The sequence below is a fragment of the Saccoglossus kowalevskii genome, chromosome 2, assembly GCF_978046115.1.
Source record: "Saccoglossus kowalevskii chromosome 2, keSacKowa6.1, whole genome shotgun sequence".
NCBI lineage: Eukaryota > Metazoa > Hemichordata > Enteropneusta > Harrimaniidae > Saccoglossus > Saccoglossus kowalevskii.
In genome coordinates this window covers 4,022,253-4,040,573 of record NC_140642.1, presented here as the reverse complement: position 1 = coordinate 4,040,573, position 18,321 = coordinate 4,022,253, and the positions used below count along the sequence as shown (strand labels likewise).

At 33.3% G+C, this 18,321-nt stretch overlaps 1 protein-coding gene across 1 annotated transcript; it reads right to left on the bottom strand.

The window, feature by feature from the left end:
• Positions 1-46: 46 nt before the first annotated feature.
• On the bottom strand, positions 47-17,683 carry LOC100374065 (saccharopine dehydrogenase-like oxidoreductase). The gene is made up of 11 exons (XM_002732488.4): positions 17,469-17,683; positions 16,332-16,438; positions 15,255-15,335; positions 12,452-12,581; positions 11,148-11,197; positions 9,245-9,375; positions 3,797-3,914; positions 1,872-1,991; positions 1,298-1,463; positions 1,049-1,130; positions 47-308 (listed from the first exon to the last, which is right to left on the bottom strand). The coding sequence occupies exons 1-11, from the start codon at positions 17,656-17,658 to the stop codon at positions 206-208; spliced, it is 1,278 nt and encodes a 425-aa protein (XP_002732534.1). The 5' UTR covers positions 17,659-17,683; the 3' UTR covers positions 47-205.
• Positions 17,684-18,321: the final 638 nt, after the last annotated feature.

Below are 18,321 nucleotides of genomic sequence, written 5' to 3'. Positions count from 1 at the left end.
ATTTGTGTAGCTGGACAAACCATTTTCTTTTCAAATTATGAAACAATGACAATATAAGCAAACCTTTATTATAACTAATAAATGTATCCAAAAATATTGAACATTTGCACCTTGGTACATGAATTATTGTAAATATTTGAAAGCTAGCAGCACAAAGAATTTCAGTTGGTAATACCAATATGTATGCTACATATCAGTTGTAGTTTTACTTGGCATCGCCTACTACCGTGAATTTAATACCATGATTATTGAGTCTCTCTATTATTTTAGTATCCATGAACATCGTTCCAGGTGTAAACACGCCGCCACTGTAAATATAAACAATAAGAAATGTTGTATAATCCTCCAGGCTTGAGCTAATCAAATACTTTGATATTTTAAAACCACTTTGTGCTTCTCGGCCAATCAGAATTTTCCTATCTACACTTTGTTCTCACAAAGGTATAGGAATTTTATACAGCTCATATGACATGAAAGATGAAACACTATTTAAGTTTTAGCATGCTAAGAAACCATAAGCTGAGGTCTTTACCAGTTTGATCCTGAATATACATAAGTTGATCATTATGCAGATCTTCTGAAAGTTCATCTTTCATGGCATATTTCATTTGAAAATAGGGGCATGGTTCCTTTTTCAATTACAAATTTAGTGATGAATTGTTGACAGGTCTCAGAATTTTCCAAAAAATACATTTTATCTCGCTTGGATCAGATCTCGTATAGGATGAAAAATTAAGGCATGTCGCAAAATTTATTTTCATGGCATTCCAACATATGAATTTAACTTATTATATTTTATTTACTTTTTTAAATTCCTCATCCTAACTTTTATTTGTATTGATTAATATTTCTATTGCTATATTCCGTACTTCCCCGATCATAAGCCCAGGGGCCTGAACATGTAAAATCAGGAAAATTAGGGGGTGTATTTCTAAAAATATATTATTCTATACTTGAAGTTGTATTATCTGTTTTATAACATATGTAGTAAAGTAGGACCCTGGTATATTGTTTAGCTTTTGAATCGAATGAAATATTTGAAACTTACCACTGTGGCAAAGACTGAGGCTCTTTCAAGACAGTTACCGCACACTGTACCATGGCAATTGGTGTTGTAATGTAACCAGGTTCTGGAGTAAAAATATCATAAACTATTTAAAACAGAGCAGGTCTGGTGACAAAAAGTGAACACAGTCTAAGTGACACGACTTATTAATGATGGTTAACCAATCATAGATATAACAAGTTAAATTTTAGAGTGATAGTATAAATATTATAATTATCTAGAAATGCTGACCAGGTCCAGTAACCTTGGTAACCATTTTCATATCATTTTGATCTTTATTTGAACTGTCTTTGTTAAATCCTTGTCCAAAGAAGGTCATTGAAAATGAAGATCCTTTCATTTGTTCTCTGCTTGGTCCCTCATGACTGCACATCCCAGCTGAAAACAGTCTTGGATACTATAGTGTAAATGTAAAAATGTAATTAACATTGATATATATATTCAATGATGGCAAGGTGTCCACTGGCCAATATTTCTTCAGTATCAGAAGCAAACCTGTGGTTCATGACGAATACTGCATTAAATTGTAACATTGTATTTAAAAAAAAATGTGCAGTACAGTAAATTGAAATTCAATTATTTTAAATCTAGGAAGTTACAGTGAATTTCTTGTTCCTGTAAATTTCATTACATTATGAATCCTTGCAGCAGAATTTAATGGTTTTGAGAACTTCCAAAGTTAAAAATGTTTCTGTGAAATTTTAAACACTTATAATGCTGATGCATGTTGACAACCTGTCATTTATTAAACTAATGTGTATGAACAATAACATATTGATCATTTTAATACAGTGATTATACTTACCTTTGCAAGAAGATACATGCCAAGACGAAACTTTGTCATAATAATAAATATCAGTCCAAACAACATCAAACCAATCAAAGCAAAGATATTAGGTAATGCTAAGTAGGCACCGTACTGAATCTGTAATGTTCATATCAAGATGAACTATTTAGTAGGGGGCATTTTAATAATACATGTGTACAATTTGTTTTACTGTGTTTTCGACTTTTATTTGCATCGCCGGTTTGATCAGAACATTTGTTGCTGTAAAGATAATTATTAATGAGGGTTTTCAGAGTACAACCTCCTCAACAATCTGTTGGCTTGAAAGAATGTTGCTGGATTCTAAGACAGTACCTGAATGATAAACTATGATAAACATCTTATCAAATGTTGTTGGATTCTAAGACAGTACCTGAATGATAAACTATGATAAACATCTTATCAAATGTTGTTGGATACTAAGACAGTACCTGAATGATAAACTATGATAAACATCTTATCAAATGTTGTTGGATTCTAAGACAGTACCTGAATGATAAACTATGATAAACATCTTATCAAATGTTGTTGGATTCTAAGACAGTACCTGAATGAAAAACTATGATAAACATCTTATCAAATGTTGTTGGATTCTAAGACAGTACCTGAATGATAAACTATGATAAACATCTTATCAAATGTTGTTGGATTCTAAGACAGTACCTGAATGATAAACTATGATAAACATCTTATCAAATGTTGTTGGATTCTAAGACAGTGCCTGAATGATAAACATCTTATCAAATGTTGTTGGCCATGTTTCAGTATTGCAGATCTTATCCTCAGCTGAGGCAAGGTTATTTTCAAGAGCATTACCTTAATTGCATATTGCAGGTAGCATTATTTTCTTCATGGAGCAGATGTTGGATCCTGGGAGCTACTACTTTTGAGGAGATTTTTAAAATAACTGAACTATTCATTTGGTTTGATATTGCTATCAGAAATATGAGGAATCTCATTACTAATATCTCGTAAGATTTAACAAAATTTTGATGTGTCTGACTGTTTTTGTTTTCTTTTAAGCTTAGTTATTTTTTTTGGTTTTGAAAAAGTAGTTATGAGGATAAAGAGGGTACTTCATCCTCTAAAACATAAAAACATGTTCCCTACTCTACTTTATGTGGCACACTCCACTAGTATGTAAAATTGCAAAAGTAAAAATGTTTTTAAACTGATGCACACAATGGCATAAAGCAATATCTGTGGTAAAACATGCAGATACTGCATACTTCAACAAGTTGCTGTCAATGACATAGTCCCTGTTTGAATTATAGACATGAGATTTATATATATGACCTAATGTGTGATGTATTTGTGAAGTTTAAACATGATTGGTTGTATTAAACAAGATGATCGCCTGTCAGTCATTTTGGATTTGATGGTGATAAAAATGCATGTTCATGATATGATGTCTGATGTATGTTTGAACTTTGATTGGTTCAGGCATGTCAGATATATCAATCCATAACTGTATTTTTTAAAACAAAATGGCTGTCAGTCAGAGCTCATTCTACAAAATAAAATTACGTGCATCAAGGTCCCTTTTAATAATTGAAAATAATTTATAATATGAAATTAGCTACTTTCATGCAACAACAAGGCCCTAAAACTACTCATGTCTGCATGTTAACCCAAGGTACATATTATGTACTTAATTTGAAACAGCCTGAAATGAGATAACCAATATGCAAATTAGCTACTTAATATGCACGAACATAGCCCCAAAACTAAACATGTCTGTGCATTATCCCAAAGTACTTTGGCATCAAATTTGATCAAAATCCGCTTTAAAGTTTTTGTGATTTTGCAAACAAAGGTTGACATGAGATAATATGCTTCGCACACACAGGAGCTAACAACATTTTTCTCTGGGTCTAATGTACAAGATCTGTATTGTCACTTACTGGGCGTTTGTTTCTTTTTTCATGTTGATATCGCTGGGTTCTTCGAACTACGGCTGCATCAGCTCCAAGAAATGGTATGCACCATTTATTCATATCAGAACTATGAAATACTGCACCCCTAAAATATACAATGGAATGCACCATTTATTCATATCAGAACTATGAAATACTGCACCCCTAAAATATACAATGGTATGCACCATTTATTCATATCAGAACTATGAAATACTGCACCCCTAAAATATACAATGGAATGCACCATTTATCCATATCAGAACTATGAAATACTGCACCCCTAAAATATACAATGGTATGCACCATTTATTCATATCAGAACTATGAAATACTGCACCCCTAAAATATACAATGGTATGCACCATTTATTCATATCAGAACTATGAAATACTGCACCCCTAAAATATACAATGGTATGCACCATTTATTCATATCAGAACTATGAAATACTGCACCCCTAAAATATACAATGGTATGCACCATTTATTCATATCAGAACTATGAAATACTGCACCCCTAAAATATACAATGGAATGCACCATTTATCCATATCAGAACTATGAAATACTGCACCCCTAAAATATACAATGGTATGCACCATTTATTCATATCAGAACTATGAAATACTGCACCCCTAAAATATACAATGGTATGCACCATTTATTCATATCAGAACTATGAAATACTGCACCCCTAAAATATACAATGGAATGCACCATTTATCCATATCAGAACTATGAAATACTGCACCCCTAAAATATACAATGGTATGCACCATTTATTCATATCAGAACTATGAAATACTGCACCCCTAAAATATACAATGGTATGCACCATTTATTCATATCAGAACTATGAAATACTGCACCCCTAAAATATACAATGGTATGCACCATTTATTCATATCAGAACTATGAAATACTGCACCCCTAAAATATACAATGGTATGCACCATTTATTCATATCAGAACTATGAAATACTGCACCCCTAAAATATACAATGGTATGCACCATTTATTCATATCAGAACTATGAAATACTGCACCCCTAAAATATACAATGGTATGCACCATTTATTCATATCAGAACTATGAAATACTGCACCCCTAAAATATACAAGACATGAAATGTCACAGTCCCCGTTATTTGATTATAAAGTAGTACAAGGAACATCTGCAAACAGGTGAATGAATATGTACTCTATGTGGGTACAACTCATCATAAAGTGATTTCCCATAATCTAGTTTTGTACTGACAACTAAAAACTTCCACTGACCCATGTTCAGAATCTCAGAGTACACAAGTGCAACAAAACTATTTGTCATACATGTATACTTGCTCAAGAAACTGCATTCATAAATCTGAGTGAACCTTGATGTACATGACTTCTTTGTTAATCAGGTCTTAGTATATTACCAGGACCTGGGTTTGTTTCAACATCACCACTGGGCATCAGAATCATTCTCATGTTGTCAAATACAATTTTTTATTAATACAGTAAGGTTTATTATTTAAAATGTATTCATTGTACATAGAACAACATCTGTTAATTTAAACAATTGTAAAAGCTATGTTTTCAGAGCAAGTACATGTAATAATTAAGGAAGCCAGTAAAGGTTGGTCTACTCATAACCTTCAATGAAGAAGTAACAATAATTGTTTGAAGTCTTTTTAGTGCAGTGATATTATTGCATTTCATCATTATTAATGGGTATAAAATACTGTAAACCATTTAATTTTCACTTCTAGATATATTCAGGATTCTATGAAATTTCAATAAAGTCCCTGACACTCCACATGTTGTAGGAACCCAGAAAAAATTGCCTTGCAAAATTGAAGCAGTTCACAGCACCACTGTAAAAAAAAAAAGTTTAAAATGAGTATTGTTGAAGATATACACATGTGGGTTCATAAGACATACCGGTATGTACCAATCTGAGCGGTTCTAGAGATTAGTATCACAAGATTTTACTCTCCGTGATTCAATATCAGCCCTATGTATAACGCTGTGTTGATCAGGCGAACTAATTGACAATGGCCCTACAGGTATCGCTATGCAATCGCAGTAGTTTTGTATTCTTCTTGCATTTCGACCATGGAAAAATATTTGTTTTTGAGAGTGGCCGAATTATTAGAAGAAAAACAGAAACTATTTTTTTTTAGTATAAATTCTAGTAACTGAAATGCAGGATTGGTAAAGAACAAGACAATAAGCAAGATTGATAAACCTTCAGCGAGCACTCCTGAAATTTCAGATCATTGGTACCATGTTTTTGGATACATTCAATAAAATTGGGTTATTTATTTGATGTAACGAAACATGCATTCACAGCAGACGGAAATTCGTTTGAGATGTTACTGGATTTTTGTATTCAGTTTTCCATTTCAACCACCATCATCACTTAGTAAGCTGAGATCATGCATAAATGCACAGTGTAGTGCCACCAGAAAACCAATTGCTTGAGAATATTTTGCACCATTACACCATTTCAAATATTATATTAATTCACAGACAACAAAATAAAGATTTTCAATAACATATAAGTTTTCCCACAGTTTATGATTGTATGGCAATTACATGGCTTCACCAGTTTTACTCTGGAAGAAGTTGGAAACAGATAACAGGAAGAGGCTACATGGCTACATCTTTTTTTTTACAAATGTCTATTTCAGGGCAACAGAAACAAAAACAATAAATGTGTAGGTAGGCATTTTAACAATTGCACTATTAATATTGGATGAAAACGTCATTACCGATATAAATCATAATTCTGTTCAAATTAAAAATAAGATCACATTTAATTTAGTCAGTTTTCATAATTAAATACATAATAACATGTACTTATAAATTTGAATAAGGTTCAACGGCTTTTTCATTTAGTGCCAGTTTATACACCATAAAACTTCTGGTTTAGGTGTCACACTCAAAGAGTGAAAGGCCTTTGGTTTGGCATCGCGAAATGTTGGAATTGAATCCCCCCAAAAATTCAGTAAAGTATTTTCTAAAAGAAGTTTCGAATAAATACAAACACGAATACATTGCTTAGTTGTTAGTACCGGTAGCAAATGATCACGGTAGCACAATCTGGTCATTCTGTGTTTCGCAAGTGAATAACTTACTTGTTTTCGAAGTATTGCAATTGTTTATTATTATTCAGTAATGATTATAATACGCACAAAAAAATAATTCGTTGAATTTTTATGAATTGGAAGTAATATTCAACTTAGTTTCATCGTAAACGAATGATTTCGGTCGAATGTAAATGCGATGCGATGCGATATCCGCCATGTTATTTCAGTACACGTGGTCATTTAAATATGTTAATGACGGCTCAGTGACCTCGTGGTGAACGCAACAGGGGATTCACCGATGTTTAGCAAGATCTTTATGCTTTGATTTTGACGGGGAAAACGGCATGATTTTTTTTAAATCGAAAAATTAGTTGTTTTCAAAAAAATAAACTGAGCATTCAAAGAATAATTTAACATTGTTTACAGAAATAACAGCCCATTGTCGAAACAAAGCTTACCCATTCACGCTATTCACAATAAACATGATACTCTTGAATAGGTGTCAATGACTACGGTAAAATATAAATTAGACTCTTTTAGGCATCAGGAGTGAATGAAATATCCAAAACATCAACGGTCCGTTCACAGACTGTGGTCCGTTGCAGACTGCTAGTTTCGTAGATTAGAGACAATTGTTTGCTTTTTTTGGTTTTTCACAAGAATATAAAGCTGGCAATCATCATAATATTCACGTCCGTACGTCACGAAATGTACACCAATCGTACCCCAATAAACTGGAAAACTTACCTTTGCAAACACGTCTCTTATGCCGCCTTCTTGAAATCAAATAAAGTTACTAGTTCTTCTAGTAACGAGTGAATGAGACCACTGAGCCAAACAGAATACATGTATAAACAGTACTATAATAAATTGCACGCAATGGAGAAATCACGTGCCGTAATAACAGCAGCCTTACTCACAGATCTAATCTACTGTAAAATATTTTATTTCAGCTGGAATTATCATTCGCTGAAAAGACTTTTTCTGGGTGTTTTGTATTGAATTTATTTTCATTGATTTTTGACAAGTTGACTGTAAAATATAAGAAAAGGGTATATTCGCTGGATTTTATTTTAACTGAAACATTCCTTCAGCGAAAATATGTTGCAAGCAAAAATAAAGTATTTTACAGTAATTAATTTATTCTGAGCATGCGCAGACGTTTTGTCAATGTTGCCGGGAGAGGCAATTTTTGATAAAATCGTGAAAAAGACCCACTTGGGATTTTCAGATCTGGAAAAAAAATTACGTGCATACTCGGAGGGGACATGTTAATCAACCTGCCAAGTTTCACTGATATCTGCTGTAGAATTTCTGAGAAAATGTTGGAGACGGAATTATGGACATAACCTGAATTAGTAGTCCCCTTTTCAGGCTGCGCCTGAACGGGGACTAAAAATGGAATGCACCATTTATCCATATCAGAACCCCTACAATATAAAATGGAATGCACCATTTATCCATAACAGAACTATGTAATACTGCACCCCTACAATATAAAATGGAATGCACCATTTATCCATATCAGAACCCCTACAATATAAAATGGAATGCACCATTTATCCATAACAGAACTATGTAATACTGCACCCCTACAATATAAAATGGAATGCACCATTTATCCATATCAGAACTATGTAATACTGCACCCCTACAATATAAAATGGAATGCACCATTTATCCATATCAGAACTATGAAATACTGCACCCCTACAATATAAAATGGAATGCACCATTTATCCATAACAAAACTATGTAATACTGCACCCCTAAAATATAAAATGGAATGCACCATTTATTCACATCAGAACTATGTAATACTGCACCCCTACAATATAAAATGGAATGCACCATTTATCCATATCAGAACTATGTAATACTGCACCCCTACAATATAAAATGGAATGCACCATTTATTCATATCAGAACTATGTAATACTGCACCCCTACAATATAAAATGGAATGCACCATTTATCCATATCAGAACCCCTACAATATAAAATGGAATGCACCATTTATCCATAACAGAACTATGAAATACTGCACCCCTACAATATAAAATGGAATGCACCATTTATCCATATAAGAACTATGTAATACTGCACCCCTACAATATACAATGGAATGCACCATTTATCCATAACAGAACTATGTAATACTGCACCCCTAAAATATAAAATGGAATGCACCATTTATCCATATAAGAACTATGTAATACTGCACCCCTACAATATAAAATGGAATGCACCATTTATCCATAACAGAACTATGTAATACTGCACCCCTAAAATATAAAATGGAATGCACCATTTATCAAACATGAAATACTACACCCCTACAATATATGAAAGTTACAATACCGTCTTTGAAGAGTTGGTTTCATTTTTGGCATTGGTTCTGGGTTTATCTGTTTACGAATTTTTCTTAAGTTCTGCTGGTCCCCTAAGCCATGGATTGCCGATAGCCAGGTCCCATAGTGCAAACCGCCTCCCTATAAATTACATTGCAAATCAGTGACAGTGAATCTACTCCTGAATTATTATAATGTACATAATTATAATGTGGTCATTTGACAATCATCCACTGTTATTTCTGTGTGGAATTGTTAATCATGTGAATATCATCCACTGTTATTTCTGTGTGGAATTGTTAATCATGTGAATATCATCCACTGTTATTTCTGTGTGGAATAGTTAAGCATGTGAATGTCATCCATATATTTGTGTATCAAATAGTTAATTATGTGAATATCATCCATATATTTGTGTGTGGAATAGTTAATTATGTGAACATCATCCATATATTTATGCACGGAATAGTTAATTATGTGAATATCATCCATATATTTCTGTGTGGAATAGTTAATTATGTGAACATCATCCATATATTTATGCACGGAATAGTTAATTATGTGAATATCATCCATATACTTTGTGTGGAATAGTTAATTATGTGAATATCATCCATATATTTGTGTGTGGAATAGTTAATTATGTGAATATCATCCATATATTTGTGTGTGGAATAGTTAATTATGTGAATATCATCCATATATTTGTGTGTGGAATAGTTAATTATGTGAACATCATCCATATATTTATGTATGGAATAGTTAAGTATGTGAATATCATTCATATATTCATGTATGGAATAGTTAATTATGTGAACATCATCCATATATTAGTGTATGGAATAGTTAATTATGTGAACGTCACCCGTATATTTGTGTATGGAATAGTTAATTATGTGAACGTCATCCATATACTTGTGTATGGAATAGTTAATTATGTGTACACCGTCCATATACTTGTGTATGGAATAGTTAATTATGTGAATATCATCCACATGTGTGTGGAATAGTTAATTATGTGAATATCATCCATATACTTGTGTATGGAATAGTTAATTATGTGACTATCATCCATATATTTGTGTATGGAATAGTTAATTATGTGAATGTCATCCATATATTTGTGTATGGAATTAATAATTATGTAAATACCATCCATATACTTGTGTATGGAATAGTTAATTATGTGACTATCATCCATATATTTGTGTATGGAATAATTAATTATGTGAATATCATCCATATATTTGTGTATGGAATAATTAATTATGTGAATATCATCCATATATTTGTGTATGGAATAATTAATTATGTGAATATCATCCATATATTTGTGTGTGGAATAGTTAATTATGTGAATATCATCCATATATTTGTGTATGGAATAGTTAATTATGTGAATATCATCCATATATTTGTGTATGGAATAGTTAATTATGTGGATATCATCCATATATTTGTGTGTGGAATAATTAATTATGTGAATATCATCCATATATTTGTGTATGGAATAATTAATTATGTGAATATCACCCATATTCTTGTGTATGGAATAGTTAATTATGTGAATATCATCCATATATTCCAAAGCAATGACAAAGTGATTTGACAAAAACAGATTGGACAGAGTGGTCATGTGGTAATCTATGGTTTCTATGTGAGCACAGTGATTATATGACTACCACCCACATATTTCTATTTATACATGTATGATCAGAGAACTCAATCGCAAGACAGTCATCCATAGATTTTTGTGTTTGGCAGGATGGTCATGTGACAATCATCTTGATGGATTTCTATTCATATGGTCATGTGATATCTTTTGACTGCCATCTATGTGGTTTGAATGTTCATGTGACAATTCCGATGGATTTTATTCAAGAAATATATTACATTCACAGTATGTTGTTTACCTTTGGTCCATTGTTGAATGTCACGTAACTTTCTACAGAATTTAATTCACCTTTAATAAATATAAACAAATAAACATAACATTAATTAACTGCCTTGTACTAGTTAAATTTTCCAAAATTGTGTACCAGATACCAGGGCAGGAAACTTTTCAAATATTTTAAAATACTTTCCATTTCCATCCTGTGTAAGCACCACGTAAACTCAACATTCTGCTAACACACACAATGCATGAATTAAATTTTCAATTTTATAATGTTGGGATCTTTGTATCATCCACCCATCCAAGGAGAATGACGTTCAATTGTATCCAATAATATTATTAATTAAAATTGCATTTAAAATTTGTCATTGAAACAGACCATGATGAAACAAGTAATTGCATTATATAGTCCTTGTGAGTTCTCAAGTTTAAGGAATATATAGAGATATGGCTTTAAAACTGTTTTCATTAAAACAAAATGGCTGCCAGTCGACCATTTTGAGTCCAATCTAAAAACTTGTCGTGCATTAAGGTTCCATAAAGTTCAATGTACATACCAAGTCTGAACAAAATCTGTCTGGTCATGTATGACTGAGAACCAGATCCGGAATAGCAGAAATGATTGATTTTGACGAATGTATGGACATTAAAACAGCTGCAATTCAGCCATCTTGAATCAGATAACCAAATGAATAAATATGCACATGTGTGACATGATGTAATGATAAATATAAAGTTTGAATATTATCGGTCAGGACATGTACGTCAGAGATAAAGACATGTATAGGGGACCCATATTGTCTTATGTTTGTACCAAATTTAAACAAAATCTGTTCATACACAATTGTGGTCTGGTTCTGGAATGGCAGAAATGCAGGATTTTGAGAAATTTTCAGTACAAAAATTGACACCATTCGGCCACCTTGAATCGGATGATGAAACAAATGGACATATGTTGTCCAAGGTGTGTCATGTACTTCTAAAGTTTGAATATGATCAGACTAGGTGGAGACGCATGGAACATGCAAGCACAGAGGTCAAAACATAATTCCAAGTTTTCAGACTGAATCCAAACATTTTTTGTATGTCAAAGTGTATATAATGTTATTTTCTTTAACCAATTAGAATAAAAGTGCTTGATATGGTATATAATGTTATTTTCTTTAACCAATTAGAATAAAGGTGCTTGATATGGTATATAATTATTAACACACAGTGATTTTTGTATGAGTGAGAGATTCATTGGGTCCACCTGATATTATGATCTATATGATTTAAAACATGCAAGGTCAATCAATCAGAAACACACTATTGTCTGCACACCTGGGAATTGCTGTTGTATGAAATTAGTCCCAATATCAGCTGGTACACTGTCAAAACCACATGTTCCAATCACAAAGACGCTGTTCTCTCTGGCTTTGCTGTCATATTTCAGCTGCATTGTCTCTAAAAACTATGAATTAAAAAATAAAGTAATCACTGAGGCATTGTAAATTGGAAAGATCTTGAAATTAGATTGCAAACAAAATATGTTGTGAATAGTTTAAACATTGATAGTGTTATACAATACAATGTAAGTATTGATTTTTCCCTGATATTTCATTTAGATCCAAATAATTCCGAACAATGTTTTAGGCAGCATCCAAAATTAAAGAAAGCTTAGAAAGAACTTCTGTGTTAATTCAAAATTTAAGATTTGCATTTCAAATGAGAAGCTTAAGCAACTAATATTTGTCTGCTATTTGTAATGCACAACATGAAAACAATTTGATTTACATTATCAAAATTTATAATACATACAGAAAATACATGGATTTTTCATCCATGGTTTTTAGTCTAATTAATTAAGAGTACCTGTGTGATGAAGTCAATTTAAATCTGATTTTGTAAGATATCAGGAATAGGCTAATAATAGATAAACAATATGCATGTTTATCAACATTAAACTAATCACATCTGTGGACTACCTCAATGAACCAAATGAAACATTATACAAATTAAGCAATTATTATGCATAGATTTAAGTCTGTATATTTTTTCAGAACGCACATGTACAAAGTTTCATTACAATGTGATAAACAATCCTAACTAAATTAGTGGAAAGCTGAAAAGTAAATTATTATGCAAATTATTATAGATGTATATACCGTACTTCCCCGAGTATAAGCCCCTCCCCGAGTATAAGCCCACCCCTCTGTTTTTGGACATTTAACGAGTTGAGGGCATCCTTGAGTATCCTTGGCCCAGGGTGTTTTTACCGGGCGTTGACGACATTTGTTAAAATATGCATGTAAAAAGTGTATTTCATTGCATAAAAATCATGATTGGTACGGTAGTTTGGTTCCCACTTTAATGAGAAATTAATTCAGAGTGCACGGCGGGCGAACGTACAAAGTTCGCATGTTTTCTATTCTGTTATTTACTCGGGATGAACCCCGATGTTGCAATACTGAAATAATCCATATTTCTTTTGAGTAGTAGTTTTACAAACGGCAAAAATGTGATCGTCAAGTCGTGAAACCTGGTCACTATCATCGTTTTACTTTTCCGAGTAACCTTGTCCATTGAGACTATCGTGAATGGAGTGTGAACGAGCAAACTATTCTTCGACATGACTTGTTGGCAGCCACGAAAGGTTTAAATACTTCCCTCACCCTCAGTTTACCTTTCGAAAATTGCGAATCAACAACTTTTAGGGAGAAAAGGTCAGTTTTTTGTCAAAATCAGTGTTAACAGATCGTATTTTAACATCGCGGTAATACACTTCCGCATTGCGTTGATAAAAATACTTTGTCAATAATCGGAATACTTCGACTGTATGACAGAGCATTTTCATTGGTTAACGAAAGACGTGGCCTGTTAGGTCAAAGAAAGTTGTTCAGGTCAAATTATGATGAAACCATGGCGGAAATAGCTTTGTATCGAGAGTTTGCGTACGATCTTGCCTTCGACCATTTTCCCACAGACCCTGCCCATTTTTGCACCGTAAATTCAGACGGTATGTGAACCGTAATGTAATAACATTTTTGTTTTTTGTTCATATTTGTTTCTTCATTGTAAAAAGCGTCGTTGACTCAATGAAGACTCGTTTTGAATTTTTGTTTTCTCAAAAAGACGCAATATTCCTCCGAGACCGGCACTGTGAACGAAAAATGTAATTTGGATAATGTTTCTAGGCTGGGAAGATGGTTACAGTTTTAAACGCACCCAAAAATTATTTTTTCTGAGGTGGTCCTCGAGTATAAGCCCACCCTTTATTTTTTCCGATTTTACATGTTCAGGCCCCTGGGCTTATACTCTGGAAAGTACGGTAAACCTAAAACTAATTAGATCGTCACATTATGTTAGAGTATATATGTAGTTGAAAATTTGCTAATTATGCAAATTAGGTAATCAATATGCACTGATTTTAACCCAAAACTAATCTGGTCTGTGCATTGTGCTAGAACGTCTATGTACCAGGATTCATTCAAATGGGATAATTTGTACTTGCGATATCAGTCTAAAAGCTGAAAAATAACTAATTATGCAAATTAGTTGAGTAATATGCACACATTTTTACCCAAAATTAATCAGGTCTCTGCATTGTTCTAGAAAATCCATGTACCAAGTTTCATTGAAAATAATGAGGTGATAGTACTTGAAATATCAAAAGCTGAAAATTGATTAATTATGCAAATTAGGTAATTAATATTTCATATTGTGCATTGTCCTATGTATCTATGCAAGTTTTATTGAAATGTGGTGATTAGTAGCTGAGATATCAGTAGAAAAGCCGAAAATGTATTAATCATTATGCAAATTAGGTTAATAATATGAATGGATTTTTACCCAAAACTAATCACATCTGTGCATTAGTCCAGAGCATCTATGTACAAAGTTTTATCAAAATTTAATGAATGGCTCTTTAGATATCAGTGGAACAGTCATGAAACAGCTAACAATTAGCTAATTATCATGCAAATTAGGTAATTAATATGCATAGTTTTTTACCAAAACCTTATCAAATCAGCACATTGGGCCAGAGCATCTATGTGGTTCTTGAGATAACGGTGGAACAAAAAAAGTGACATACATACATACAGACAATTTGTGCTTCGCACACGAGTCAAAAATGTTAGCTTACCTGTGGTTCACCACTGATATCAATATGATGGCATCCATTCTCAACACACGACTTCACAACTTGCTCCCCCCAGAAACGATACTGAAATACATAAAAGTTTCATAAGAATTCAAAAGTAAATTAACTGTAAATTAGCTACTACACGATTCAATCTATAAACAAAAATTAAATGTATTCTTTTTGAAAAAATTTATATCTTTTTATTTTGCACTATGTTTTATCAAATAAATAAATATAAATAAATAAATATTATGGTAGAAATAAAAAAAAAGAATTTTTTTATGGCAGCAGGGCATTTGTATGAGAAACAAAATATTGACATGTGGACAATCCAGCGTATCTAGGTAACAGCACTAACAGTTACAGTTTCTGTAGATTTTTCATTACCATAAAGGCTCCGTTAGTAGAGCCAAAATTTACATAAATGAGTGAAATTTTTGGTTTATATGCAATTCTACTTCTAACAAGCTACCTGTGCTAAGCTATGACCATTATCATGGCAACAGAATAACAGAACTATTCTTTTTTCAAATTTGGTCAGGTTTGACAAAACATTTAATAACCAGTTCCCCTCCCCCCATCCAAAATAACAGAAAAGTTAAAAACTGCAAGGTCAACTTTTTCAGTATTGAAAAAAAGATATCAAAAAACCAAATAGTAACTTTATGCTCACACAAGTTTTTTTACCCAAGGTTTGTAGGAAGAGATACATTTTGCGAGAAGGTATTAAAAAACTATTTTTTTGGGTGCTACTATGTCAACAATGGGCCAGGAATTTTGTCAGATTTTACGAGAGTGAATGTGTGAACAAAATTAGGCCAGCCATAAAAAATCAAAGATGAATTAATATGTGAAGACATCACACACAAAAGTCACATGAGTCAACACACTTACATCTGAGGACATGAAGTCACATGAGTCAACACACTTACATCTGAGGACATGAAGCCACATGAGTCAACACACTTACATCTGAGGACATGAAGTCACATGAGTCAACACACTTACATCTGAGGACATGAAGTCACATGAGTCAACACACTTACATCTGAGGACATGAAGAGTAACTATACTTACAGGACCAACACAGTTTAATACCAGTTTGGTTTGCTTACACATAGATTCCAAGGATTCTTCATCAGCTACATCAGCTATAATCACGTCAATATTAGACAGTGAATAACCTATGGAAATGAACAGCCAGCAGTGAGACGGGACAGGACTGCACAAAACCATCAAGCATTGACAATGCTTATCCTCCTTTCTCAACGCCAAAGTTGAAATTTATTACCCATAAAAACAATAATTAGTATAGTAATTGTCCATCAGTAGATCCAGGAGAGTGGGTGTAGTTTTTCTGATGTGATCAGTATTTAGTGGCAACAGACTCTGTGGCCATGCATATTTGATTGAATAGCTAAAGTAATATGCAACCAAAATCCAGTTTATAGAACCATCATCTGGTAAATTCAAAGTACATTGCACTGGCGGAATAATTAGATTTAACATAATCATGGAAGCAATCTCAGAGAAGTTTAACTATTTTTCAAAAATAGTTGAAAATTAGATAAAAGTTGTAAAGTAAAAGGGGTTTATTTTGACCAATATTTGAGTTCATTCACACCAATGACATTGCTAGGAATCATGGGAAATAAGATTGCCCATCGATTGGTGAATTTATATCTATTGCACCAATCAGTGAACGGCAATCATGATTCATCGTACAAAGTTGGCGTCATTAATGACGTAAATCAACTAAAATCAGTCAAAATACATCCTTTTACTTTTTTTAACATTAATAAGTGAGTGAATTTAAAATTATGCATGTTTGTGGTAATACCAACAAAGCGTGTTGATGAAAAGGCATTTTTAAGGTAAAAAAAAATCTCTGAGTACTACAACTGAGTGGTGGAAATCGATAACCGGAAGTTGTGCAACTTTACATTGTTACATCACATACGATATCGATGCCTACATAGTATAATAGTCACCCCCAGCTGAGCGGGAGATATATAATAGCCGATACGAAGCACAATTAATATAAGGCCACGCCCACTAATTTGCTCACGCGAAACAGGGCGAAATGGTCCGTTAACCCATAGTCCGGACTTCGGGTGACCCAGAGTGTAATCTTTTGTGATCACCTTGATACTCGTGGAACATTCTGGAAGAATTATTAGTGATGTGCCCCTGGTTCTGGATGTTTCGTCTTACCTGTTACCGATTCTGCCTGCTTTAAAACATCATTCAGTTTCCCTTTACTGCGTCCAGCAATAGCCCACTTTATGTCTCGTTCTTCATCAGCAACTCTGGCTAACTCTTCAACTACAAACTGACCTGTAAAGCCACTTGCCCCGAAAATAACGACGTCAAACTTTCTTTCCACTGGAGCAGCCATGATCATTCAGAGCTCTGTGGCGCAATTCATTGGGTTTGTTGCGATTATAGCGCCCTCATACAGTTAGATTATCACCCCGATAGCGGGCGTGATTCCAACACTTACATAGAGTTCACCTGCATCGAGTTTAGGAATAATGCCAGTTTTAGTGCCCGGGTTCTAGCGACAATACACATTGACGTTAATTTGGGATTCTGTTCCACAAATGAAATGAATGTGAAAACAAAATAATATAATGAATCGGCTATTTTCTAACTATCTGATCTAATGGCGATTGATTTTTAGGGCAGAGGTGTCCCTAGACCAGAGTTCATGACTGTTCAGGCACGGATATTAAAGAGATTAGAGCTTCCCTCTGGTTCTGTACGGAGCCGTGGTGGAGCGTAAACAGTATTAAAAAGGTCGCAAGGAAGCTCCACTGGCAGTCCCGAACTCGTGGTCAAGGCGCTCATCAAAATAAAACTTTTTACTGTTCATTATCATATACTGCTCGTTGGCATACAAATCAGATGAACTGTTTAATTTACATTTCCCAGCGAATTGTGTTGGCAATTCACATGGTAGGTTTTATGACATGCATTTTATTTGGAAACATAATAAGCAGCTTTACGACACTTCTTGGTTGTATTCACTGTCATTGCTATGTTCTTTAGATAATCCAGTGTTTTG